The following is a 27157-nucleotide window of genomic DNA, read 5'->3' on the forward strand; positions in this document are numbered from 1 at the left end:
ATGTTAGAATTTTTCTGCAGGTAACAGTCCAAACAAAGAAGGCAACTCTAAGACGAGCTTTAGAGCGCCAAATACACTTCCATGGGAAATCATATCCAATAAAATTAGACAAACACAAGAACATGGATCGAACTTCGAATTTGCCACGAAAAGAGGGAGTCCACAAAATATCATCACAACCTCTGTAAACATCCTTCTGTCTATACAACAGGTCCAAAAAGACGCAAACTTCAGCTATCTCCCAATCCTGAAAGGAGCCTAAAACGCACATCCCACGTAACTCCACTGTTATCAAGATGATAACAGTCAATTACGTAAGCATGCTTATTCTCGGCAATGCTAAAGAGACGAGGAAAACAAAGAGACAACAACTGATCACCACACCATAAGTCTTCCCAAAATCTAACATACATACCATTACGAACCTTGAACTTAATATGGGTGGAAAACACATTCCAACCTTTCCGAATGAACTTCCAAACGCCAACGCCCCCGGTAATAGAAACAGGACGAGAGGACCAACCTCCACTCTCCTCCGCAAAACGACACGAGACAACTCTTCTCGATTGTTGATAACGCTCTTTACCGAATCTCCATAACCACTTCCCCAATAAGGCTCTATTGAAAGGGACTAACTTCCGGATACCTAAACCGCCAAACTTCAACGGTTTGCAAACCTGCTCCCAATTAACAAGATGATACTTAAACTCCTCCCCTTTTCTACCCCAAAGAAAATCTCTCTGAATTTTTTCGATTCGTTCAGTAACAGAACACGGGATCTGAAACAGAGATAAGAAATATGTGGGAAGGGACGAGAGGGTGCTCTTAATAAGAGTGACCTTCCCCCCTTTCGAAAGATACTGTTTTTTCCATCCCGCCAATCTTTTTTCATACCTGTTAATCACCGGATCGCAAGTCCCCACTCTCCTGGAGGAGATTCCCCTAGGTAAGCCCAGATAAGGGAGTGGAAAAGCACCCACTCCACACCTAAGAACTGCAGCTAAAGTGGAAATATTAGAGACCTCCCCCACTGGGACAAGCACACTCTTTCCAACATTAATCTTAAGACCAGACAATGCTTGGAAGCATGTAAGAATGCACCTCAAATACCTGAGTTAGGAAACATCAACATCACAGAAAACCAGGGTATCATCTGCGAACAACAAATGGGATATCTCAATCTGGTTAGCAACATCTCTGCCAACAGTGAACCCCCTTATGTAACCCAGATTCTCTGGCTTTTTTATTAATTTACTCAATCCCTCCATGACAATAAGGAAAAGAAAAGACGACAAAGGATCTCCTTATCTCAAACCACGCGAACTCGGGAAAAAACCAGCAGGAGAGCCGTTCACAAGCACAGAGAACATAACTGATGAGATGCAAGATTCAATCCATTTTATCCATCGATCCCCGAACCCCATTCTCCGAAGGAAGTAAAGAAGAAATTTCCAATTCACATGATCATAAGCTTTCTCGATATCCAGTTTGCATAAAACACCAGGAACTTCACTCTTCAACCTGGAATTGACACATTCTCCTGCAATAAGAACAAAATCTAAAATCTGTCTACCACCAACAAAAGCATTTTGTGACTCTGAAATGATTCCATCCAAAACATTCTGCATTCTAAGAACAAGGACCTTGGCAATAAGCTTATACATACACCCCACTAAACTAATTGGCCGAAAGTCCTTAATGTCAGAGGTGTTGCTCTTCTTAGGAATAAGAGTAATAAAAGATGCATTTAATGATTTCTCGAATGTGCCATGAGAATAAAATTCCTGAAAAGTGCCCATTACCTCATTACGCACCACCTCCCAACTCTCTTTAAGAAACCGCATAGTGAATCCGTCTGGCCCTGGAGCTTTATCACCATTACAACTGGATAACGCCTTAAGAACTTCCTCTTCAGAGAAAGGAACCTCAAGCATATCACTATCCAGCGTAGAAATAGCATCGAAGTGCAAACCATCAAGTTTTGGTCTCTATTCCAAAGTCTCAGTATAGAGCTGCTGATAAAAAGAAACAATACCCCCACGCACCTCATCTTCTTTCCACAACTCTGAACCATTCACACGAATACGCCCAATATTATTGTATCTTCTATGAGCGTTAGCAAGTCTGTGAAAGAATTTAGTATTACGGTCACCTTCTTTAAGCCACAGAGCCCGAGATTTCTGACGCCACGATATCTCCTCCATAGTAGCAATCTCAGCAAAAGTCGCCTGACAAGACGCTCTTCTAGAGCGTAGAGAATCCGTATCTTGCCCTGTCTCATCAAGACAATCAAGTTCAGCGATAGCAGCCAGGACTCTATTTTTCTTCCATTCAAGATTCCCAAACACTTCTTTATTCCATTTCTTAAGCTCAGATTTGAGAATCTGAAACTTCTTAGCAAGCACATAGCTAGTAGAGCCAATAAGCGTTGTTTCTTTCCACCAGGACTGGACCTTCCCTTGGAAGTCCTCAGCAACTTTAAAGACTAGTGCTGCTATTTTAACCAAAATCTGGAGTAAATAGGAGAAGAGCAGATGCAAAAAAATAATAATATAAAGGGCAGCAACTTCAAAGACTGTTGTTGCATCAACGAAAAACTGCTACTACAGCAACCAAGATCTGGACAACAAATCGGCAACTTCAAACACTTTAGAGCATCAACAATTTCCAAAAGCAAAAGAGGAGCAGCTTCACTACAAAACACATGAGAAGAACAAAAAAATCAGCAAAAGAAAAACTAAATAGCAGTAGCATTACATAATTACAAACATGGATTACCTTGTCTATCAACATGAATGTAACCACCATCACAATTCACATTTTAGTTGATGGTCTACTCAAAAAAACATGGTTAGTTTGTTACATTTACCTATCTAAGCGCATTATTATATTTACACCTAAAATGCAAAAATAAAAAAAAATAAAAAAAAATAATCGAAATACTAAGACTCACCCCACCATCACCATATGATGTAGCTCCAGTAAAACCATTGTTGATTATAACTCCAGTAGGTCCTGTATTCATCTATACAATATTCCAAATTTTCTCATCATTCATGAGTATGCAAAAACAATGGTGAGTCTACGGATCATCTACTCTTACACTGCCCTGTGGTGCACGATTGCTGGAATCTTATCTTCAGATTATTCGGCATTTCTTGGGTGATGCCCCGGTCCACAAGGGGCATGATTAAAGCATGGAGGGGATGTTATGTGGGGGGTCATGCTCGTGATTGTTGGAGGACCATTCCACATTGCGTATGGTGGTGCATATGGAAAGAGAGGAATAATTTTTGAAGGAAAGGAGGCGTCTACGGCAACTTTGAAACTTCATATCATTTGCTCCATTTTCAGTTGGGTGAAGGGGAGACACTGCTCTTTTTTGACGATGTTGTTGATTTCTTGGACTCATTGGGTCCATAGGTTCCTCTTTTGTTTTTGTACACGGGACGCATTCCCCTTTTGAATGCTTTTTTAACGACTTTTTTACTTATATAAAAAAAAAATATGTATAATATATATATATATATATATATATATAACAATTATTCACTGTTACCTGAGGTCACAGTGGACTGTTAGAAGCTTGGGAGTATTGATTTAATATATGTGGTTGTGAATATTCAACACTCATCGATGCATAAGCATTAGGTAACTCCCAACCCTCAAAAATTACGTACATAAGTTAGTATATAATAACAAAAATTTCTCATGACAAAGTTGAAAATGCACTTGCATTAAACGTATGGCTCATAACTGACGAGTTGCTGGTATTTTCATTCAACGATGTTGATTTAGTAGGTATCTCTACACCCTAAAAAGATTAAGCAATACATTTACATACGATTTACATTTTATAATGGATTAATAAGAAGTATATCACATGAGAATAGATAAAAGTACCTGAGATGGTCAAGTTAGAGGCTTCCTTTTCTTTCGCGGAGCCTTTTCAATTGGTGATTGGAACCTTCACCGTCCCCTAGAGGCCTCCCTTCTCTTCAAACCCCTCGCATTTATACCATTTGACACACTTAAGAGATGCCCATCTTCATTTGTACTGCAAACAATGAAAGACGAGTTTGGATCAACATTTTCTTTTTGTTTACCACTGAAATTTCGCTTCCGAATGTCATGAACTACCTTGCTTAAACTGTGTGAATGTTGGAGAGCAACTTTGTATGATTCATCAGTTTCAGCTGCCAAAGATGATATCTTAGTAAATATATAGCATAAGTTCTTGTATCGAGATGCCATTTCTAAATTAACATCCACTTGAATGTCACGTCCACAGTTGTCTTGCACCAATCCCACTCTTGCATCTCTTGTCCACCATTTCAAAATATATGCACTCGGTATTTCTTTAACATGCATGACTTCCCTAAGAATCTTTATTATGTGACTACACGACACACCCATCATCTCAATTTGTCCACAACTTGATAGAAAATCATTAGGGAACCATTTGACTTGACGCTCTCTACCTTGGTTATCATCAACTATATACATATAAATTTCACCATCCTCCTTGCAATCCTTTATATCAGCCTCCATTGATAATTCATATTTCCTTTGAAACTCCTCAAATATGGCATTAGTGTATATAGTACCGGCATGCACTAGCATCTTCAAGTGCATCTTTATTTTAGGCAACTTGTGACATAATGCATACTCAATTTCTAACTCCTTGTAACGCTTGTCATGAAGCATTCTCTCAAAATGCTTAAAAAATTGTGGCAAATCATGGTCAGATTTTAAGGAGCCCTTTAGACTAGCATTTAGGCTTTCACTTAGTTGTGTGCTCCTCATGCCCGCAGACCATTCCCATTTCACGTATGCCTTTGCCCATTTAGCTCTTAATTCAAACAATTTATGCAACCAAGTATTCTCACGGACATTATACATAGATAGCATGTCATCCCATGCATTAGTAAACTCATTTTCTTCCTCTTAGTCATCCATTAACTTTGTAAACACAGCTTTAATTCCATTCGAAGTCCTAAAAAGGATACTTGAATGCTTCACAGCATTTTGCATGATATGCCATGCACAAAGTTGATGGCATGTTTTTGGCATCAAGAGTGTTAAAGCCTTTGCCATTGCTGCATCTTGATCTGTAAAAATAGTTTTCAGCTTCTTCTTAGACATTGCCTCCAAGAATGTTTCGAACAACCAAATAAATGAGTCAATTGTCTCATCATACATTAGTGCTGCTCCAAAAATAACAGTTTCACGATGATGATTAAACCCGGCAAATGGTGCAAATGGTTGGTTGGCTTGATTTAGTTTATATGTTGTATCAAAACTCACGACATCTCCAAACTGACCATAATCAGTAATCATTCTTGCATCTGCCCAAAATATATTCGTTATTTTCTCCTTTTTTATCTAATTGCACCGCATAAAAGAATGAGGGATTTTCTAAAGATTGTTCCTGGAAGTACTTTAACGCTGCCTCTCCATATGCCAAATCTCGCTGTCGTTTAGATCGTATATAATTCTTTTGATCTCGTTTAGAGTACCCAAGACATTCCCTTCCACCAGCATGCCTTCCCAATAACTCATATGCAGATCGCAAAGGAATGCCAGACTCATTTGCCAAGTCCACTTCAATTGCTTGAGTTGTAGAAAGTTTGCATTGTGCTGGCATCATATGAACACATGCTTCCATAACCAATGAATGATTATGTTGCTCCACAAATTTATTAACCCAAAATTTTCCATTACCTCTGTTTAGTTAAATGTTCATCAAAGCACCACAACCCAACCTAGTCTCCACTCTAGGATTCTTTGTCAAATAGTCCCGTTTGTCTTTCCTTCGAAAACCTTCCTTACAACAAACATACAATCGTGACGTAACTTCTCCTGTGACTGGACTTTCGTTAGCATGATCTTTTCTTATGCTGAATCCAACTCTACGCCCATACTCATTATAAAATTCAAAACCCATTTCTTCAGAATTGAACTCCATTCCAAAATCTCAACTGAAGCTGTTTTTTGTTTTTTTTCAGATTCTCCTCTCTATTCAGGGCAGAGAAGTTATCAATGTCCAAAACTTGGAGGAGATCTAAACAAAGAATTTTGGCAGCACACAATTCACTATACTAGCTCAGCTAGCTTGCATCAACCAAAGCAAACTTGTTTCTATCCTATTTATAACAAAATGAAGTTACTTCAACTATGATACAAAACATAGTTATAGGATTTATTTACACAGAACAGAATGTAACAAGAAATTGTTAAAATAATTTATCTTAGAAACATTAGGAGCACTGTAAAATTTAATCTAATAGTCATAAAAGGAAAGGAAATTTGAAACTAAAAACCATGTCCAAGCATTTGTAACAGCAATTGCAGTTGCTTTTGTATTATTTCCTTCTCAAGTCTAATATCGGGTCGGGTGGATTCAATAATAGACGCCTGTTGGCATTCGAGGCTTCTCCTCGATTCGGTTTATAAATTCGTTGCTTAAGTTCTTACTTTTTTCTTCGTTGGTATAAATCCAATTATTGTATAGTTTGTTGGGGGGGGGGGGGGGGGGGTGGTATTTTATGCTCCACTTCATATAGTTATTAGACAATCAGATTGGAACTAAAACCCTAGAAAATTAAATTAGTGTAATTTCACATAAAATATTTTAGATTTAAAATACTGAAACACAACCTCCATTATTTTACTCCAGCAGAAGAAGAAAAAAAAAAAATATCATCTAAATTTTGAAATAAATCTGAATTCTTTTGTCCCATTTAAGACTAAAATGTGCAACAATAAATTTGGTGAGAATACTCAAGGGTTTTGAAAGAGAAAAATAAACATACCTCCAAAATAAAGATGCTTTAATGGAAGCTAGCACAAAGAAGCTCTTCAAATTCCATCTCGAGGAGGACTTTGGAGACAAAGATTAAGATCTTTGGAGATAGAGATCTTGAGAGAGATCGTGAGTTGAGGAGGGAAATCAAATGGAGGGAACAATTTGAGGGTATTGTAAGGAGGAAACAATGTGAAAAAAAAGAGGGAAATTGAGGGGAAATCGTGAATACTCCATCTGAAGATGACGTTATAGTTAATTAAATAGAACAATGGCGTTTTGGGTATTATCTTAGGATGATGATGTGGCAGCTCGTCGTACCGTTGGATCTAATACACATAGATGCCCTGAGAGAGATTTTAACTGAGAGGAGCCGGATCCCAGAACCAAACACCCCTAGTCTTCTTCAAAGATTTAGGGTTTCAAGATTAGCGGCAACTGTGTGTATACAGTTCACACACAATGACAACAACAATGGAACGAGACAGGCAATAGCCACAACAATGATTCCAATGGTGAAGAAGACGATGATTATATGCTGGTTTGTATGCTTTCACAAGGAGTTGACTCTTACAGATTCATGAACTTACCTGAGTTGAAGTTCATTCCATTTATACTATTGTTAGATCGTGGATGAAAATGAAGAAATACTTTTACTCATGATTGGTTTCCTTTTACATTTCAAATTGAATGAACTTTACATAAATGTACTTTGTTTTGCAGAAGTTCCGGCTTATTGATACTGCTGGAATTAGAAGAAAAGCAGCCATAGCTTCATCTGGTAGCACAACAGAGGCTTTATCAGTCAATCGAGCATTTCGTGCCATCCGTCGTTCTGATGTTGTGGCTCTTGTCATAGAGGCCATGGCCTGCATAACAGAACAGGTAAATGAATACATAGCATTTCATTGCGAACAATGCTTGACAGATTGGGCTTCAGGAAGAAATGAGAAGGGGTGGGTGTCGAGTAAAAAATTAATCTCTGTGTTAAATTAAGTTTTAATCTGTCGGGTACAACATATATAATCAAATTTATATTTTTCATCATGGGGCTGAGTATTTAAAAACAAATATTAGTTTGGTTTGGGTTGGATTTGTGGGCTGGGCTTTGTCACTGCCACCCCTATAGGGTGTTATTAGATAGTTCATCTGGAATGTGTTTGCTTCAGCTCCTTGGATGTTCTGTAGAGATATTGGGCCTTCAGATTTTCATTTTATATTAATTTCTGATGAGTAACCTTTATATCTACATTGAGATTTCCTCTGCATTAAACAAGCTTAATGCAATCAATGTTATGAGTGATAAATTAACACTAATGTTTGTAGATGATTTCAGTGTAATGAGGAGTCACATTGCACAATGGGCCCATAGGGAGTGTAGGACCTGGTGGAGACCTGAGGTGTCACAAAGGGACCTCCCAATAGGAGTAAAGAAAAGGGTGACGAACTTTTTTGAGTGATCTCTTGCTGAGGTTAGGGAGTTTTGTAATGGACAAGCTTCTTTGGGTCTTAAGGTTTCAAGAGCATCAAATTCTCCTTACTTTGGCAATGGGCAAACACCTTTAGGCAACCGTCATAACCTCTAGATAAAAGGAGAAGTGAAATACTGATTGGGAGAGGTCTTAGTGGGTTTGGTAGGACAATCGTGTGGCTCCAGGGCAGCTTGTCAGATTGACAAGAGAGTTCCATTTATTGTGATTGGCCCTCATAATGAGGGTCCTCCACTTTCCTTGGGGGGTTAGGTCATTGTTTCCTCGTCTTCTACAGATCACTCTTCTTCCTCTATGACAGGCTAGTAGACAATGTCGATGCCTCCAGCGTATCCTCAGGGCTCAGCCACCAGCCAACACTCCCAGGGTCCCTCTGAAGAGATGACTCTTCCTCCAAGGTCTTCCTCACTGGACCCAAGAGGATCATCATATATTTTATCCTTGAGGTTTGTTAATCCATCAGGAGGAACTCCCTGGAGGTTTTGAGCTGACCCTTGAGGTTTATTTGTAGGGAAAAACTCTTCAGGGCTTCGAGGTTTATTTGTTGGGAGGAACTCCTTGGCAGGTTGCCTCTGGAGTTTCATTTGGTGGGAGAGCTCCTCGAGGGTACAGTGGTGAGACTTATCTGCTGAGAGGAGTTTTTTACATTCTTTTTCAAGGCTGGCCCCGAGATATATCTGTCGAGAGGAACTCCTCATAAATAATTTAGTCAATGCCCCACAAAAGAGGTGATGGTATCCCCTTTGGCACTTCAATGTTTTTCAGTGTCTCTTTTTCCCTTTTCCTAGACACCATTTGAAAGCAAACTATCATCTAGCGTAGTTACACCAGAATGACACATCAGCATATATATATATATATATATATGCGTATATATTTATTTATATGTGGCTAGACCATAACCTGGAGGTCATGGACTAGGTACCTACAACTAACAACCCGGTTGCCCTTTCCTTCTTCTGCTTTTGTTTTTTCCCTTTCTTTTTTAGGTTTAAAGTTGGTTTCACATTATAGAACTAGGATTATGGGCACGTGCTAAGCACATACCTCTTATCTCATATTATCTTTTCCTCTATCTGGCTTGGATTATAAAAAATTGCTGTTCAAGCTTGCTGTATCAGATCATTGGTGTTATGAAGAACGATTCATTGTTAGCCAGGGCATCCCTTAGTAGCACCATGCCTGAGTATTGTCCAGATTTGTTGGGGAGTAGGCAAGAGTTCTTACATTTGTTGTAGGTGCTTCTGTTACTTGGAAGATGCAAAAATTAACAGTATATAATAGGTGCTTATTAACTCCAAACTGTGAATGTTGACAAGTAAAAAGGCAATTTGCTAGATACAATGATTATAAGGAAAGTTAATATAGAATATAGTTATTTCCACAAAATTAAGTGGGTGGGGTAAAAATATAGGAAAACAGAAAACATGGGATGCAAGCTTTGTGTACATGAAACAATGACTAATGGGGGGAATGCAACTGTGAACGAAAATTCGAAGGAAGTTGTAGATGTTAAGTGAAATGGAAATAAATTGCAGTAGATATTACTAAAACCCAAAGGTGGAGTGGAACACTACCCGAGACAAGAAGTGTACGCGCCATCTCAGATATGTGACGATGTTTGCATTTAGCAAGTCCAATCTGTTCTGGTGTGTGAGGACAAGAAAGACGATGGTGTATCCCAAGAGTGTTGCACAATCCAGAAGTTGGAGAGTTAACATATTCTGTACCCCCATCACTTTGAAAAGATTTTAGAGAACTGCCAATGTGATTTTTAATGAAGGCAAGAAAGGTTTTGAAATGGGTAAGAACTTCTGATTTTCTAAGCACGGGATAAAGCCAAGTGTAACAGATGAAATCATCAGTAAATAAGACATAGTATTTAAATTCAAAGACATAAGTAACTGAAGATTTACATACATCAGATGTACTGGATCAAAAGGAACAAATGCACTAATTTCATTACTAAATGAAAAGGGGTGATGTGTGGATTTACCCAATGCACATCCCTTACAAAAAGACTTAGAAAAACAAAAATCAGAAGATAGAAATTGATTTGAGCCTATGTAAAACAAGTCTTTGTGAGACGGATGACCTAGGTGACTGTGCCAAATGGAGAAAGGCATGCTGGTAGCAGCAAAAGCATGGGGAACTGGGGAGATAGATGACAAAGGATAAAGACCATCCCTACTAGAGGTTAGGTCATGAATGTCAAATCTTTGTGCATAAAAGGAAAGACGGACATTATTATCTCGAGTGAATTGAGTAACATAAAGTAGGTTCTTATGCATAGCAGGAACATTATAGACATTGTTAAGCTGAAAGGAAGAAGAACCAAGAGGAAGAGACATGTTACCCATATGAGTGATAGGGAGGTGAGAACCATTGCCAAGATAAACAGAATTTGATCCAGTGTTAGGGGTATGATTCTGCAAGGGGCGGGCGAGGCTCACCAGTCATGTGATGAGTAGCACCAGTGTCCAGGTACCAATTTGGGTCATGAGCAGTAGATGGCTGATAATTCAAGTATGGTGGCTGAAGGGACTGCAGTAAAACTTGCTGCTGATAACTCTGCATAAGGAATAGTGACCTCGGTGATGGCTGAGTCAACTGAATACCAGTAATGGGAGGAGGTCGAGAGAGGTCAGTCGGACAAGGACACCAATGAGGACACTGGAGGGCAACATGTCCAGTACCATTGCACAACTGAAAAAGGAATCGGAAATGCCAGTAGAAGCCTGACTGGAGTCTCGATTGTTGTTGTTGTTGAGACTCCGGTTGCGGTTCCATTTCCTATGGTTGCCACCTCGATTACCAGGATTATTGCCATGTCTGGAAGTAGGAGGTGTAGGTTAAAACCCAGAAGGAACAGAATACTGTTGGGCTAGAAGTGCAACCTGAGGCGGCTGGGTAGGAGCAGAAGTCTGAGCCTTAAAGGACAGTAGCCTAGCCCGAAGGTCTTGAAATGAAGGCAACGATGGAAAATGCAGAGTAGCTGTCATAATCATCTCATACCTGGACCCAAACCCCGAAGAACACAAGTGACAAAATTATTGTTGGATACCGGCTGACCAATAGCAGCCAAATCAGTTGGGACTTGGCATGTAAGAGGTAGTCAGAGATGGAATGGTTCTCCTTGGTAGGAGACAGGAGACAGAACTGAAGTGTAGAGGCATTAGTAATAAATTGCTGAGAGAATTGTTGCTCAAGTCATGTCCAATCATCTCGTGAAGTGTGGAGGCCGACAACCATCCCCATAATGGTCAAGGAGTGTCTGATCAGTGCGAAGCCAAATCAAGTATCCTGGGTTTGGTACTCCAGGTTGGTCAACAACCATCGTGAGGAATTCCGAGGGTGCAGGATAGGAGCCATTAACAAAGCGCGAAAAATTCTGCCCAACAAAAAAAGGCTTGACCTGAGTGGACTAAAGGATATGACCCAGCGGTACAGGCCCCTACTTCCCAAAGGGAGGTCAGGGGTTCGAGCCTCAGTGGAGGCATGGGTGTGTGAGTACCAACTAAGAAAAAAAGAAAAGAAAAGATTAGGATGTAGTTCGAGTCAGTCAACTTCACAGTTACCAAATTGGTGATGTTAGGGACCAAGGAGGAGGAATACAACACCATAAAGGTTGTCGGTGTAGATTTCGCAGAGTCCGTGGCACCAGCGTTGCTAGAAGAGGAAGATATGACGTAACAATAGTGAAGCCCGACAGTGGTCGAACAAGGGGCATCTCAACACAAAGGGAATGAAGGGATCTCACGCCGGATGAGGCAAAGACTCTACTTAAAAAATGTAAGAAGAAAAAAGAAGAAGAATTGGAAGAGACGATAAGGTCGTGAGACCATCTGATACCATGTGAAAGTTAAAAGAATTGAGAAAATTCAACACCATTGTATTCATCCCATTAGGGGGTATTTATATGTGTGATACATAAAAGGCAAGCCTAAATCTAAGGCTCAATGTTGGCAAACCTATAATTAGGCCTAAATAGATGTAAAAGAAGATTGCATCGATACAAGCTAATATCAAGCCTAAATCTAAGGGAGTTGTCTAACATAGCCTATAATGAAGCCAACATATGTAACAAAAGATATGGAAATATACAAGCTAATATCAAGCCTAAATCTAAGAGGGCTGTAACATAGACGTCTATGTCTTCATGATTTGGCCAAAGTGATAAATTTTTTGATAAAGTCTTACAAACGTCTATATGTTCCAAGATAGAAGTCTATGCTTTCGTTGTTCAAAACTTAACCGAGAGGCATTTCTGAGCTCAACTCCTACAGACATCTACCCAAAAGGTTACAGACGTCTAACCTTAAGAGTAAATTGGTCTCAGAGACGTCTATAAGACATTATACAAATGTCTATATTAGCACTGACTTTTGCTATTCGCGAAACCAAACAGGCCTCCAAGTGCTGTAACTTGCACTTTTCCTAATGAGGCTCTAAATTGAAAGCCCCTGGCTCATTACCCTTATTTCCATTTACTGCTTTGCTAAATTAGGGTATACTTTTGTATAACATTATGAGCATTCATACCTTCATACTCTAGAGTTGAGATTTCATCACTTGTTACATCTATTACTCCAGAGAGAGAGTTTTGATTGTAAAATCTATCCATTGAGGGATACCTATTGTACTCTAAACCGTTCTATATTTGAGATGGTTGCAAAAGATATGGTGCAACTCTTGATGTTTAGGTGAGGTGCTCACTTAGCAAAAGAGAGCTCGCTTTTGAAGGTGTCTAAAGATTTTCTCTCCACCTGTGAAGGCAAGTGGTATATTGGATGTGGAATTCTCCAGAGGTGCTCTTGGAGCATGGATGTAGGCGAGGGTATCAAACCACATTATGACTAGGTGTTCTTTGTGTTTGCTTCTGTTTATTTTTGAATATTGCTCTTATATCTGCACTTCCATTTGCTAAATCTATTTGTATACTAAGTGTTTGATAAAAGTCAAAATCTCCCCCCTTCCCCCTTTTTCGCTTGGGTCATTGTGGCTATCATAGGTTGACTTCTACGAAACTTATCTGACACTGCAAAAGAAACGACTTTCCATTTTTATCAATTAAATTTGTTGTATAATTGAAAGTAATTCATATAAGGTGAATGTCAATGAAAGCATGAGCTTTAAGAAAATTTTTTGAGAGGTCAATACTGTTAGATGATTAATTTTATATTTGAGGGCACTCTTGTCTTTTCCCTCAGCTTATTAGTTTAGGTTAGGTTAGTTTAGGTTATTTTATATTTATATTCTTGTATAATGTATCCTCACGTATTATTGAATACACAGAAAGTTTTCTCCTCTCCTTCACTGGTTGGTTTGCACAAATTTTTACATGGTATCAGAGCTGCAACGATTCTGGCCCTAGACAAAGAATTTCGACTGCAGCGCCAGTCCTCACTTAGACCATCTAACACAAATACAACTATGTTTATGATTTTTCCATGCATTGCATTAGTGCGCAGGGTCTTGGTTCCTCTTCCATTTTTTTTCTTTTCTTTTCTAAACTCTCAATCCCATCTAATAATGTTCTGTGCTTTTGCTTAAATTTCTTAGGATTGCAGGATTGCTGAAAGGATAGAAAGTGAAGGGAAGGGTTGCCTGATTGTAGTAAACAAGTGGGATACCATACCAAATAAAAACCAGCAGACTGCAACATACTACGAGCAAGACATTAGGGAGAAGCTTCGTACTCTTAATTGGGCACCTATTGTTTATTCAACTGCAATAGCTGGGGATAGCGTTGAAAAGTATGTTTATAACTGATTTTTTAATTGCAATATCGTTTACATTTCAGTTGCATCATTTATGTTGAAATCCTTGTTCTCCACTGAAATGTCACAAGGCTAAAAAACTAATCAGCAGTCACTGGGAGACCACCCTGTCTACACTGAAATGTCACAAGGCTAAAACACTAACCAGCAGTAACTGGGAGATGTATTTGGCACATCACTCATGGGAATATGGGATTGACGTAGATAAGGATATTTTCAATTATCTTTTCTACTATTTTCAAACCTAGTTTGTTGTCTATTACGCTTGGGGAGATTTGGTAAGAAATGTCATGTAATGAATATATGCTCCCATTCTCCTAAGCATGATTCTGTTGCTTTTCTTATTCCAGTAAGTAAAAAAATGAGACTATTTTTGATATTTTATATTATTATTCCTCTCTCAAACAGTAGGTTTATTATATTTCTATATTCGTAGCCACCTTTTGATAACAAAAACCACCCAAGAATCACATGTTTCCAGGTGCACACTCACACCTGAAATTTGAAAAAATAACAAATAAAAGGCAAATGGAACATAGGAGCCTTGCCCCTATAGAAAAATCCACATGGTTAATTTACTTTTGAAGTAAAAGACAAAAATAATGCCTAAACTTATAAAAAAATTTAAAAATTATGAAGAGCACAACAACCACCACCACCACCAAGCCTTTTTCCAACTACTTGGGGTCGGTTACATGAATCCTATTTCTCCATTCATCTCTATTTAAGGCCATAGCCTCGGTCAATCCACATAATATCATATATTTCTTTACTAACTCTATTCACGTTAACTTTGGTCTTCCTCTTCCCAATAACAAAATAAATGTAGTACCATTTAATAGATTAGACATGGTCAGTTACCTATATAGATGTGACCGTGGCAGTATTTGAATCACACAATAAACAATGAGTATGGATTATATTATCTTAGAAGTTGTTGTGTTTTTTTTTTTTTTTTTAATAAGTAACTAATATATAAAATAAAATCATATTTTTCAGCTGATGCACCAACTGTTCATTCAATTAAAGAGCTGTTGCTTGGTGCCATTGTAATAACACATTTATTTATTTTTTTTGATAAGTAATATTTCATAAAAGTACTCAAAGGGGGAGCGCTCCCAAAGGATACAAAAGCTGTCCAGGACGTCACTATAACTTTAAGCTATCCACAAAGTACAAAAGACAATCCATATAATTACAATCCCGCCCATTGACCCAAAAAAATTAAAAAGAAGATATAATATTGTATTTAAGAGACCAAATGGGAGACTCCTCTCCCTCAAAGTTAATGAAGAGGATATTAAAACTATCATTAATGAAGAGTATATTACAACTGTAGAGAATGCCCACTCACACATTACCTCATGAGAAATTACATCCATAGAGACTTTGAACACCGGATCATGTACACACTCTCTATGCTCGGGGTATGGTGTAGATACCTGAGCCTTTCACGATCTACCACTCCACAAGACCCCTGCTTGCCATTGGTATTCTATCCACTCACTCATCATCTCTACCCCCCCACGCACCAATTTCTATGAGGCTACATCTCTGCTCTTGGTGCCTCTTTGCACCCACTATCTTTTCTTCTCAACTCTACCTCTATTTATAGAATTCCTAACCCATAGCTTGGTGAACAAGTGATTCAAATTCTTGTTGGGCCACGAATAAAGCTGCTTGGGGCTCAAATACAATTACTTTGGGCCCAAGTCTAACAGAACATTTTCAAACCATTATAATTCAAATATTCATAACAAGAGGCATACTGATTTTCCAAAAAATATTTCTTCTAAAGTCTCGATCGATTGGCCATTCGATTGATGGCTACTAAAAGGTGTTCGATCGATCGACCTACTGATCGATGAACACTGTTGTCATGTTTAAAATTTAATTTTGAAAAATGTATAGAAGAATAAATTTGAAAATCCATTTTCAGTAACACTTTTAAAGTAAGTTTGTGAGCCTTGCCAAGAGCAAACTAGGTCAATTTAGGTCTTTCTAAAGTCAATTTACCTTTGCCCTAGATATGTCATAGAGAAAGTGAACTTTCTGCCATATTTTTGCAATTTTGTGTCTGCCACCTCTTCAAGACACTTTGACGCATATTACAGCAGAAGTTTTGAGTAGGAATATGCCAACACATGTTTCATTTACATAACAGGAAGATTTTCATAATATGGATACTAAAATCAATCTATTTTAAAAACTGAATATATTTGACCAGATGATATTTTGTTCAAAACTCATCTGCATCCGAGATTCTGTTATGACCTAGTGAAATATTTCTGGTTTGAATATTTTCTTTTCGTCTTCTTTTATTTTCATTTTTCTGTCTGGTTAACTCATAACTGTTCATCTATAAACATTATCAATCAGATTATCTATTCATGCATTCATGATATTCCTCTTATTGGTACTAAGAACTTGCATCTATATGCACTCTCTCTCTCTCTCTCTCTCTCTCTCTCTCTCTCTCTCTCTCTCTCTCTCTATCTATCTATCTATTCTTAGTGGTTGGTAATTTGTACATTACGCCCTAATAGTGAAGCGAACTCATTTTGCATAGTGCCTTGCAGTGGCAAGGCCTAATCAAAAGGCTTTCTACTCAAATCTATTTTTACTACTACAAACTTCTTGATCCTACACAGCATTAACATTGCTCTTACTTAATCATTTGTTCAGGATCATTGTCTCTGCTACTACTGTTGAAAAGGAGAGATCAAGAAGGCTAAGTACTTCCATCTTGAATCAAGTGGTACATGAAGCACTAGCTTTTAAATCACCTCCGAGGACCAGAGGTGGAAAGAGAGGGCGTATTTATTACTGCACTCAGGTACTTAAGTAATACTGTAGGTTTTATCTGGTAGCAATTTTTATATTGTATACCTTTGTTAATCTGTGTTTGTCTTGCTGTGCGGAGGGTGCTTCTAGTTCTTATTTTTCTGGTGCATTATTGTAAACTAGTTCATTTTTAGCTTGTTAATATAGTTTGTGTATTGTTTGGATAGTTGCTTTTTGAAGGCATGGAAATAGAAGTAAAACAACTTATTTTGCAAGTTGTTGAAAAATATTATTATAGTAATGATTAAAGCCCTTAAATCACTCCTTTGACATATTGATATGAGTCAATCATGGGAGTGATTTTAGGAATGTTTCCTTATTCAATTTATCACGTCTCCAGGGACGGAGCCAGGTTGTAAGGTAAGGGGGGAGAAAAATGAATTTAGGTGGCAATAATGCATTTTTTTAGGAATTTTAGAGGTGCCCAAAAGTAATATTTTATGGGTCTATTACTGAAAATGAACAAATTATAAGGGTATATTACTAAAAAATATATATATACTCGGGGGGGCAATTGCCGCCCTAACTTGTATGTAGCTCCGTCCCTGCATGTCTCTATTCTTTCACCTATAAATAAAGGTGATCGTGCATATAAAAATTAAGAGAGAATATAATAAAGGTGATGTAGCCCTTTGGGCTTTGTGTGTGTATCCTTTTGTTCTTCATGTTTAATTTCTCTTTCGGATCACTCGTCTCGGATATTCGGATCAACTCATGTCAAATCCCCGGATCAACTCCTCTTAGATCTTTGCAACTCGTTTCGGACTCTCAACAACTTCGTATTTCAAGTTGGACGCTTGAGTTAAAATCTCCGTGTACCAACTTGAGGGGGGGTGGTGAAAAATATTATTATAGAAATGATCACTCCTTTGACATATTGATATGAGTCAATCATGGGAGTGATTTTAGGAATGTTTCTTATATCATATTTATCACATGTCTCTATTCTTTCACCTATAAATAAAGGTGATCGTGTCTACAAAAATTAAGAGAGAATATAATAAAGGTGATGTAGCCCTTTGGGCTTTGTGTGTGTATCCTTTTGTTCGTCATATTTGATTTCTCTCTTCAACTTTTATATCTTTTAACATGGTATCAGAGCAGGTTTATCATACCCTACTCTATCCTCTACTCATCTCGGATCTACGGATCAACTCGTCTCGGATCTTTAGATCACTAATCTCGGATCTTCTGATCAACTCGTCTCGGATTTGTGGATCAACTCGCCTCGTACTCTCAACAACTTCGTATTTAGTTTCAAGTTGGACACTTGAGTTAAAATCTCCGTGTAACAACTTGAGGGGGGATGTTGAAATATATTATTATAGAAATGATTAAAACCCTTAAATCACTCCTTTGACATATTGATACGAGTCAATCATGGGAGTGATTTTAGGAATGTTTCCTTATCATATTTATCACATGTTTGTATTCTTTCACCTATAAATAAAGGTGATCGTGTCTACAAAAATTAAGAGAGAATATAATAAAGGTGATGTTGCCATTTGGGCTTTGTGTGTGTATCCTTTTGTTCTTCATGTTTAATATCTCTCTTCAACTTTTATATCTTTCAACACAAGTGATATAAGTTTCCCAGATGATGATTATTATTATTATTATTATTTTAGAAAAAAAGGTATTTCCTGGAGGATTTTGTAGCAAAAGGAACCTTGCTTTCTTAGAAAATGACTTCAAATTTATTGTGTTAATGTGGAACGCTGTTACAGGTGGTCCTCACTAACAGCTGGTGATAATGAGAATAACTGGCATGGTTGGCAGACCCCCTAGGCTCTGATAATTGAAGAACTCTGAGCCCCAAAATAGACCTAAAAGGGGGGTGAATAGGTCTCAAAACCAAAATAAATGCTTTAAAAAAATATCCAAACTGACTTTAAAATTGAAATTCAAAATATGACAAACTAAGCAAATAAAATCAGCTATTGCAGAATATAAAGCATAAGAAGCATCCACCCAAAAAAAACAAAAAAAAAAAAAAAAAACAATTTATGTGTGGAAAACCCCGTGTAGGGGTAAAACAAGCAGCCTTTGATCCACATAGATTAAATTTACTATAGAAGAAAGGTTTACAACCTCAGGTAAGAGATTATAAAACCATAGAATCGCCTGAATAATCTCTGATCTAGACTCATGCCAGATCTTCCACCACTAACTTTGTTATCGACTATCAATGAATCCGCTGCTCACGTGATCCGTTCACATGAACTGGACTTCAACTTGTGTCTTGATCTTCTCTGCTAATCGTCTGATCCTTGTAGGTTGTGTGGAATTTTCTGTGTTGAACTCCTTGATGCATGAGGTATTGATTATTGACACTCAAAGTAATTAACGATCTAAATGCTTGATGATGAATGAAAGAAGCAAAAATCTCTGGCAATTTGGGGCCTGTTGTATATTATCTAGATTAATGTATGCTTGTTCCATATGCATTTTATGAATGTATAATAGATAGCTAACCCTCATTTCATGTCTAATCTATTAACGAAACAACAAACCAATATCAGCATTACACCTTAGAACAATCTCTTAATCTGGAATTTAGAATCAATTAATCAAACTTAATGATTCATCAATTGATCATTGTAATCTTAATCATTAATAAATTTAAAATTCAACAATCGATCATTGTAAGCTTAATCGTTAATCATTTAAAACAACTTAGAAACCAACACTAGAACTTCCTAGTTAGATAACCAAGTGAAATTGAAAAAGAACCATAGGTCATAGGCAATCAAAAAAGAACCCATTACTTGTCATAGAACCAATCCCCATTTTGTGCAAAACTTGCCAATCAATATCCTATTAACCTTGATAAGTCTTCCTAAACTATCCAAATTGAGATCCAATATAACAAGTAGTAAATTGTATCCAAATAAATTGGAAACCAATAATGTATTTGAATTTATTATAATATTAGTATAATAAATTTAATCTAAAATTTAAATAGAACTTCGATGAATACAGGCTGTTACACATGCTCTATTCAATGGATGCTACTTCTAAAATTCTTTTCTTTGCTTCATAATATCACCAATTGAGGACCAACGCGTGGCCTTTAGGGTTAATCTGATAGAGGAAATCACACCTCGTATCCTTCCGAAATCCTACTACGGTCTTGGAGAAAGCCCTCATATCTTGGCTATTGCAACAGCAGGTAGTCGCCGGAAACCACAGAACCACCAAGGCGTTGAAGGAAAGAGGCGATTGCCTTCTCACGTGCCAGAAGCGTGTAGACGAGATAGATCCAAGACTCGTGTCAATCAAGCCCTCAGTCATCGCCTTTTGTTCCCTCGTAATATCCGCGCTAATGGATTCCAACCACGTGGCCATAATCGTGGCATTGAAGATGATCTTTATGTTGCGGATTCAGCTGGGCCAAAATGTGGATCTACAAAGGTCTATGGGCCAACAAGTGGGCCGCTAGTTAATCATGGCCCACAGGAGTTTAAGAGGGCTGTTCATCGGGGGCCTGTTTCCTTTCAAAACAAGCCCAGCCCACATTCTTTAACCAATTTGAAGAGAAAGGTTTTACGGGGGCCCAATAATAAAATCTTAGTTTCTACGTTCTATAAGAGTCTCTTGTCAGGCAGTTCTTGCTGAGATTGCTTGTATGGAGGAGATCTCGTGGAGGCAAAAATCTCGAGCTCTTTGGCTAAAAGAAGGGGATAGGAACACAAAATTCTTCCGCAGATTAGCTAACGCTCATAGGAGGAGTAATCATATTGGAAGAATTCGGGTGGAAGGTGTGGAGCTGTGGAGAGAGGAGGAGGTGTGTAACGGGATTGCTTCTTTTTATCAGAAGCTTTACACTGAGCCTTTAGCTTGGAGACCTATACTTAATGGTCTCCATTTTGAGGCTATATCTGAGCTGGATAGAGATAGGATTGAGAATCCTTTTACTAAAGAAGAAGTTCTAAAGGCTTTATAAAGTTGTGATAGGGACAAAGCTCCGGGGTCTGATGGTTTTACCATGCGTTTTTTGTTAGAAAGCTGGGCGATAGTAAAATATGAGGTAATGGGTACTTTTCAGGAATTTCATTCTTCTGGCGTCTTTGAGAAGTCGCTTAATGCTTCATTTATTGCCATTATCCCCAAGAAGGGAGGCGCTTCTGACATAAAGGATTTCTGTCCAATTAGTTTGGTGGGTTGTGTTTACAAACTTATTGCTAAGGTGCTTGCTCTAAAGATGAGGGAAGTAATGGATGGGATTATTTCGGACTCCCAGAACGCCTTTGTTGGAGGACGACAAATTCTTGATTCAGTTCTTATTGCGGCGAATGTGTGGATTCTAGATTGCGAAGTGGTATTCCTGGAGTTTTATGCAAACTTGATATTGAGAAAGCATACAAGCATGTGAATTGGAATTTCCTACTCTAATTGTTACAAAGAATGGGGTTTAGAAGCAAATGGAGGAAGTGGATCGAGGCTTGTCCTTCATCCGTCAAGTTTTCTATTCTTGTGAATGGCTCTCCTGCTGGTTTCTTTGGTTGCACTCGGGGCATAAGACAAGGTGATCCTTTATCATATTTCTTCTTTCTTGTTGTTATGGAGGGATTAAGCAGACTTATGTGCAGGCAGAGGACCTTGGCTTTATTAAGGGTTTCAGAGTGGGTAGAGATTTAGCCCATCAGATGGAGATTTCTCATTTACTTTTCGCAGATGATACCCTGGTTTTCTGTGATGCTGATATGTCTCAACTTCGTTATTTGAGATGCATCCTAACTTGTTTTTAGGCGGTCTCCGGGCTAAAGGTCAATGTGGTTAAGAGTGTGCTTGTCCCAGTAGGGAATGTTCAGGATATCTCCTCCTTAGCTGCAGTTCTTGGATGCAAGGTCTGTTCTTTTCCTATTCCTTATTTGGGGTTACCTTTAGGGGTCTCTTCAAGGATAGTGGGGAGTTGGGATTCAGTGATTGACAAGTATGCGAAGAGATTAGCAGGATGGAAAAAGCAATATTTGTCCAAAGGGGGGTAAAGTTACTCTTATTAAGAGTACGTTATCGAGCCTTCCCACTTATTTTCTTTCTACATTCCAAATCCCTTGTTCCATTGTGGATAGGATTGAAAAAATTCAAAGGGATTTTCTATGGGGAGGAATGGGAGATGAGTTCAAGTATCACCTTGTCAGATGGGAGCAAGTTTGCAAGCCTGTGAATTAGGTGGACTTGGCATAAGACGAATAGTTCCTTTCAATCAAGCCCTCCTAGGTAAATGGTTATGGAGATATGGAAGGGAAAGACACCGTCCTTGGCGCAGGTTAGTTTCCTGTAGGTTTGGGGAAGAAGATGGAGGCTGGTTTACACATCCGGTTACTCTTGTGGGAGGAGTAGGGATGTGGAAGTCTATTCGGGAGGGTTGGGACGACTTTTCTGCTCATATCAGATTCAAAGTTCGTGATGGACGTCGCATTCGGTTTTGGGAAGATCATTGGTGTGGTGGTCAGCTACTATCTCGTTCATTTCCTAGATTATTTAGTATTGCAGTTGATAAACATGCCTTCGTAGCTGATTGTTATCGTCTTGATAGCAGTGGGATTACGTGGGATTTGCACTTTCGGCGCTCTTTTCAGGATTGGGAGATAGATGAGGTATGTGTTTTTTTGGATCTTCTGTATCGGCAGGAGGGTGTTGGCAAAGGAAATGATGATTTGATTTGGGTTCCTTCTTCCCATTGTCGTTTCGAAGTAAGATACCTGTTCTTATGTCTGTCTCATTTTGTTAATTATGTTTTCCTATGGAAAACTATTTGGAGATCCATGGCTCCAACTAGGGTGGCTTTCTTTGTTTGGACCGCTGCCACGATCTACTAAGGAATTGATTCATCTATGGAGAGGATGTCGCGTGAGAAGGGATGTACGCGATTTCTGGAGAGTTATCCCACATTGTATTTGGTGGTGTATTTGGAAGGAGAGAAATAGTAGAATGTTTGAAGATAAAGAGTCGTCTACGGCAATGGTGAAACATTACATTCTTCGTTCTCTATTCAATTATGTGAAGAGGAGTTCTTACTCTTCTTCTGATGATTTAATTATTTTTTTGGATTTTTTGGGGCCTTAGTCCATGTTCCATTTTTGTATAAGGGACGCGTTCCCCTTTTGAATGCCTTTTTATGTTATTATTACTTATTAAAAAAAATAATAATAATAATACCACCAATTAATAGCTTCAATACTTTGCATTTTTAATATAAGAGCATTCAATTACAGTTATATGAACTCTGCAAAAAAAATAATTTCCTCTTCCTGTTTCAATAAAGAAACTATGGTTATCAATTACCTGACTCAATTTCCTTTTGCAGGCAGCTATTAGGCCACCCACATTTGTTTTTTTTGTTAATGATGCAAAACTTTTCCCTGAGACATACCGACGTTATATGGAGAAGCAATTACGATCGGATGCAGGATTTCCTGGAACACCTATTCGCCTTCTATGGCGCAGCAGAAGAAAATTTGAAAAAGGTGAAGGTAAGTAAAAGGGCTCACTTTGCTCATAATTTGTTCATGTTCTTGTCATATATGTTGTTTTGTTACCGTGAAAATGTGTATCTTCAACTTTTAAGATGTAGAGGGAGGGAGGGAGGGTGGGAGCAAAAATAAAAATAAAAAAAATGAAAAACCTAGTGTATCAACAGACATGCATTGCACTCTTGGTTTGAGCAACATGGAAGCACAGTGCACTCTTGGTTAGTGCTGTTGAAAAACGAGTGTATCAATTTTATAAATAGTTATTCCGTTAGTTATTGCAATGAATGCTAGAGTGAGGAAGATTAAGAATTATCACCTTTGGCCACTTGTAGGTTGCCAACAGACATGCATTCTTTGTTAGAACAAGCTTTATAGATCTCAATATTTGAGCTGCATGGAAGCACAATGCAAAAGATAGAAGCTAAAGTAAACTTTTGAAGCACAGTGCACTCTTGGTTAGTGCAGTTGGAAAACGAGTGTATCAGCGTAATTTTAAAAATTGTTTTTGCATTACTTATTGCAAATGAATCCTAGAGCGAGGAAGATTAATAATTGCCACCTTTGGGCAACTTGTAGGTTGCCAACACGTGAATCCTTCGCTTAAAAAACTTTAAGGTCTTCCAACCAAAATTCTGAACAGGAAGAACTTCAAACGATCGTTCTTCCCGAAGTTGATTTTGGATATGTCGTAGCCCCTGATGTTAGCTTCGATTTGTAGCAGATTTCAGATCAATCCGACTGGTAAATAGGGGTGGCACTATTTGACGACACACTAACACGACTTGAACACCACACATGATAAGTGGGTTTAGGTTTGGCTTAATCGTGTTCTTGTCGTAATCGTGCCGATCCGAATTCACACGATAATTAAACGTGTCGTGTTCGTGCTGACCCACCAACCCGTTTATAACCCATTTAATTAAAATTGTCAAATAAACGTATTGTGTTCGTGTTAAAAATAACCCATTTAGCTAAACATGTCAGATAAACATGGCGTGTTCATGTCTAAAATGACTTAAACTGTCTTGTCGTGTGAAGTCTTGTCCTATTTATTTAATGGGTTACGTGTGTCATCTCGTGTCAAGGTTTCTTGACACGAATAATAATCGTGTCGTGTTTGTGTTGACCCATTTAACTAGATACCTATGTCTTCAGACGACACGAACACAATCCTCCAACACGAATTGCCATCCCTACTTGTAACGAGGGAGATACGACCAAAACAAACTGTTGGTCTAGAAAAATTTGGAGATACACCTGTGTGTTCTTCAACCTCTTACGTAGCCTTTTTCAATGGTATTTCATGGTCTCCTAGTTTCCTTCTAATTCCCTTGTTTGCTTTTATCAAGTTTGGCTACGAGAGTGATCTAGTTGGGCATAATCACACTTAACTTCCAACGAGCCTCTTAAAGTACTAGGCAATCTATATGATCCAATTAATTAGTTCATTCAACTATTTTTAATTCCACTAAATAAAAATAGTTGCACTCCAAGTGATAAATAAATATTATTATAATAATAATACCACAGGTGTTAAAATACAGGATTACCCCTCTATGCTAAATTAGGCTATTAGATAAATGGAATTATCAATCCAATCACTAATTTATCCTTTATTATATTGAATAATTCCGTTTGATCACATCAATAGTTTCTTTTGAGAAAAAGTAATATATTTAATAAAAAAATATATAATAAAACTTTTTTCATTAAAACTTCCAGATTTGGATCCTGTGATCAAACTTAGTCAAGCCACAATAAATGATTAATATAACAACTGCATAGATGCCATCTTGAGAATATATGTTTCAGTTCCATTCAATCAGTGATTACCTAAAATACCTAGATGTTAGACCTTGGGTCCATTGAAGGAAATCAGGGCAAACCACTAATCAGAGCATGGTCTATTACTCTCTCAGGTGTAAGAGTAACTTGCTATAACACTTAATAAGGAGAAATTACTATGACGACCATCGTAATTTCTACTTATTCTCGATCCTGTTCAATTTGCCATACACACCAACATATATAAGTCCTATTTATGATGGGCTAAAATAAGTCAATCCATAAACAGAAACTTACACGTCACACTGTTACAGATAGAGTGACCAAACTCTATGGTAAGAGTGAACATATTTATGAAGACGTAATATCTATGTTTTATATCTCCTATGCATGTCTCTCATTTCGAGATGCACATAAATTATATTACATAATCAATGAATACCTTGACTCAACTCTAGAGTCGATCAATACAAAAGCATTCACAAGTAAAGCATTTAAACTAAAATATTAAATTTTATTAATAAGAAAGTGTTAAATACCAATCAAAAAGGCTCAAAGGGCATGCAATTCCAACAAGTGCAAGTTTTATTCCCATCAGTCTTCGAGCAGGATATCTTAATTTTGGGACGTAAAGAAAATCATCTTATTAGAAGTAGTAACCAGATCGAACTTATTGATTTTTATTTTTATTTTTATTTTTATTTAAACATAGTATTTGGAGCAGGTTTGTGGCATATAAGATTTCAGCAAATGAAAACATATCAATTTTAATTTAGATAGCACTTAAAATGAATTCTTCCCATTTCTTTTCTTTTTTTATCTTATTTTTACATAATATTTAAAATGTTTATATATATATATATATTCCATAGCCATTCAAGATCATGAAGCTTTGAGTGTAGAGCACAAAAAGATGACGTACAAATAAAAATATAAAAATTGAATCAGTGTATCCTTGCATGTATATATTTGTGTGTCTAGTCAAATGAAAATGTTATAGGAGCTCCTTTGTATATCATATATATACAGTTCCTTTATAAATTGGGGAATGGTTTCCTTACATATTTTGTTTTTTATTGGGTACATTTATTTTTTCATGACTATCTTATTCCAGAATTGCTAATTTCAAGTTATATGTATTCTAATTATTGCATTATATTGGAATTTCTAAATGTCTGTTGGAAGATGTATCCAACTTATATGGCCTTCATTGTCATTTCCAGCAAAGAATGCAACAACAATGCAAGTGAATGTCACACCACGTAACAGAAAATTGGCAATAGCTGCATGACTTGTTACCGACTTTTGGTTATCCAGTGACATTCTAGTTTTTGGTAAGACATCTAGTTTTGTTTATTACACACTCACATACTAGTTTTTGGCGGGATTCATTGATCGTGTAAGATACCGTGGATCATTGAAGAACATTTGAGCAGCAGGTATAATAGCTTCTTTACTGAAAATTGTGGATTCAACTGGGAACTAAGCTTGAGTTCAGACGTTGAGAGTTACTGTAGCTAGTTGAACTGTAATGAGCATTTTTCTGGATGCTTGTACTCTTCATTATTAGTGGATTGGTTAGTCGGGCGAAATTGTTCTGGGTTTTTCCTACTTTGGGCTTTCCTTATAAAAATTCTGTTTCTCGTGTATTTTATTTTTTTTTTGGGCGAATTTCTGTTACTCTTTACTTTGTTTATTTTGTGTGATTGTTTTTGGCCAATTTCTATTACTCTTTACTATGTTTATTTTGTGTGGTTGCTGAGATTTGAAGTACTAAAAGTAGTTAAAGAATAAAGGAAACCCACTCAAGCTGCTTTAGGTCTGTTTTCATATCAGTAATTCATTGGGGACATTTTGTGTGCACCACCTCTCACCATATCTTTTTGGAATACACTTGCATCTCCTGTAGATTGTCTAATAATTACTCTCACCATGTGCCTCCCCTCTAGTTTCAACAGTAGTGTTAATTGGAGT

The 27157-nt window shown here is 37.6% G+C and overlaps 1 protein-coding gene across 2 annotated transcripts in view; it reads left to right on the plus strand.

Moving 5' to 3' along the window:
• Positions 1–26832, plus strand: part of LOC132268241 (uncharacterized) — an 86156-nt gene extending 59324 nt beyond the window's left edge. For both annotated transcript variants that reach the window (XM_059769062.1, XM_059769061.1), the window contains 5 exons: positions 7529–7690; positions 13858–14051; positions 16761–16911; positions 23233–23398; positions 26407–26832. In XM_059769062.1, the coding sequence (XP_059625045.1) occupies positions 7529–7690; positions 13858–14051; positions 16761–16911; positions 23233–23398; positions 26407–26474 (741 nt within the window). In that variant the 3' untranslated portion in view covers positions 26475–26832. The remainder of the gene's footprint in view (positions 1–7528; positions 7691–13857; positions 14052–16760; positions 16912–23232; positions 23399–26406) is intronic.
• The last annotated feature ends 325 nt before the right edge of the window (positions 26833–27157 follow it).

Source organism: Cornus florida, unplaced genomic scaffold (genome assembly GCF_030987335.1).
Source record: "Cornus florida cultivar Cherokee Brave unplaced genomic scaffold, ASM3098733v1 CherokeeBrave_3.0.0_Hap2_Chr08, whole genome shotgun sequence".
NCBI classification, from domain to species: domain Eukaryota; kingdom Viridiplantae; phylum Streptophyta; class Magnoliopsida; order Cornales; family Cornaceae; genus Cornus; species Cornus florida.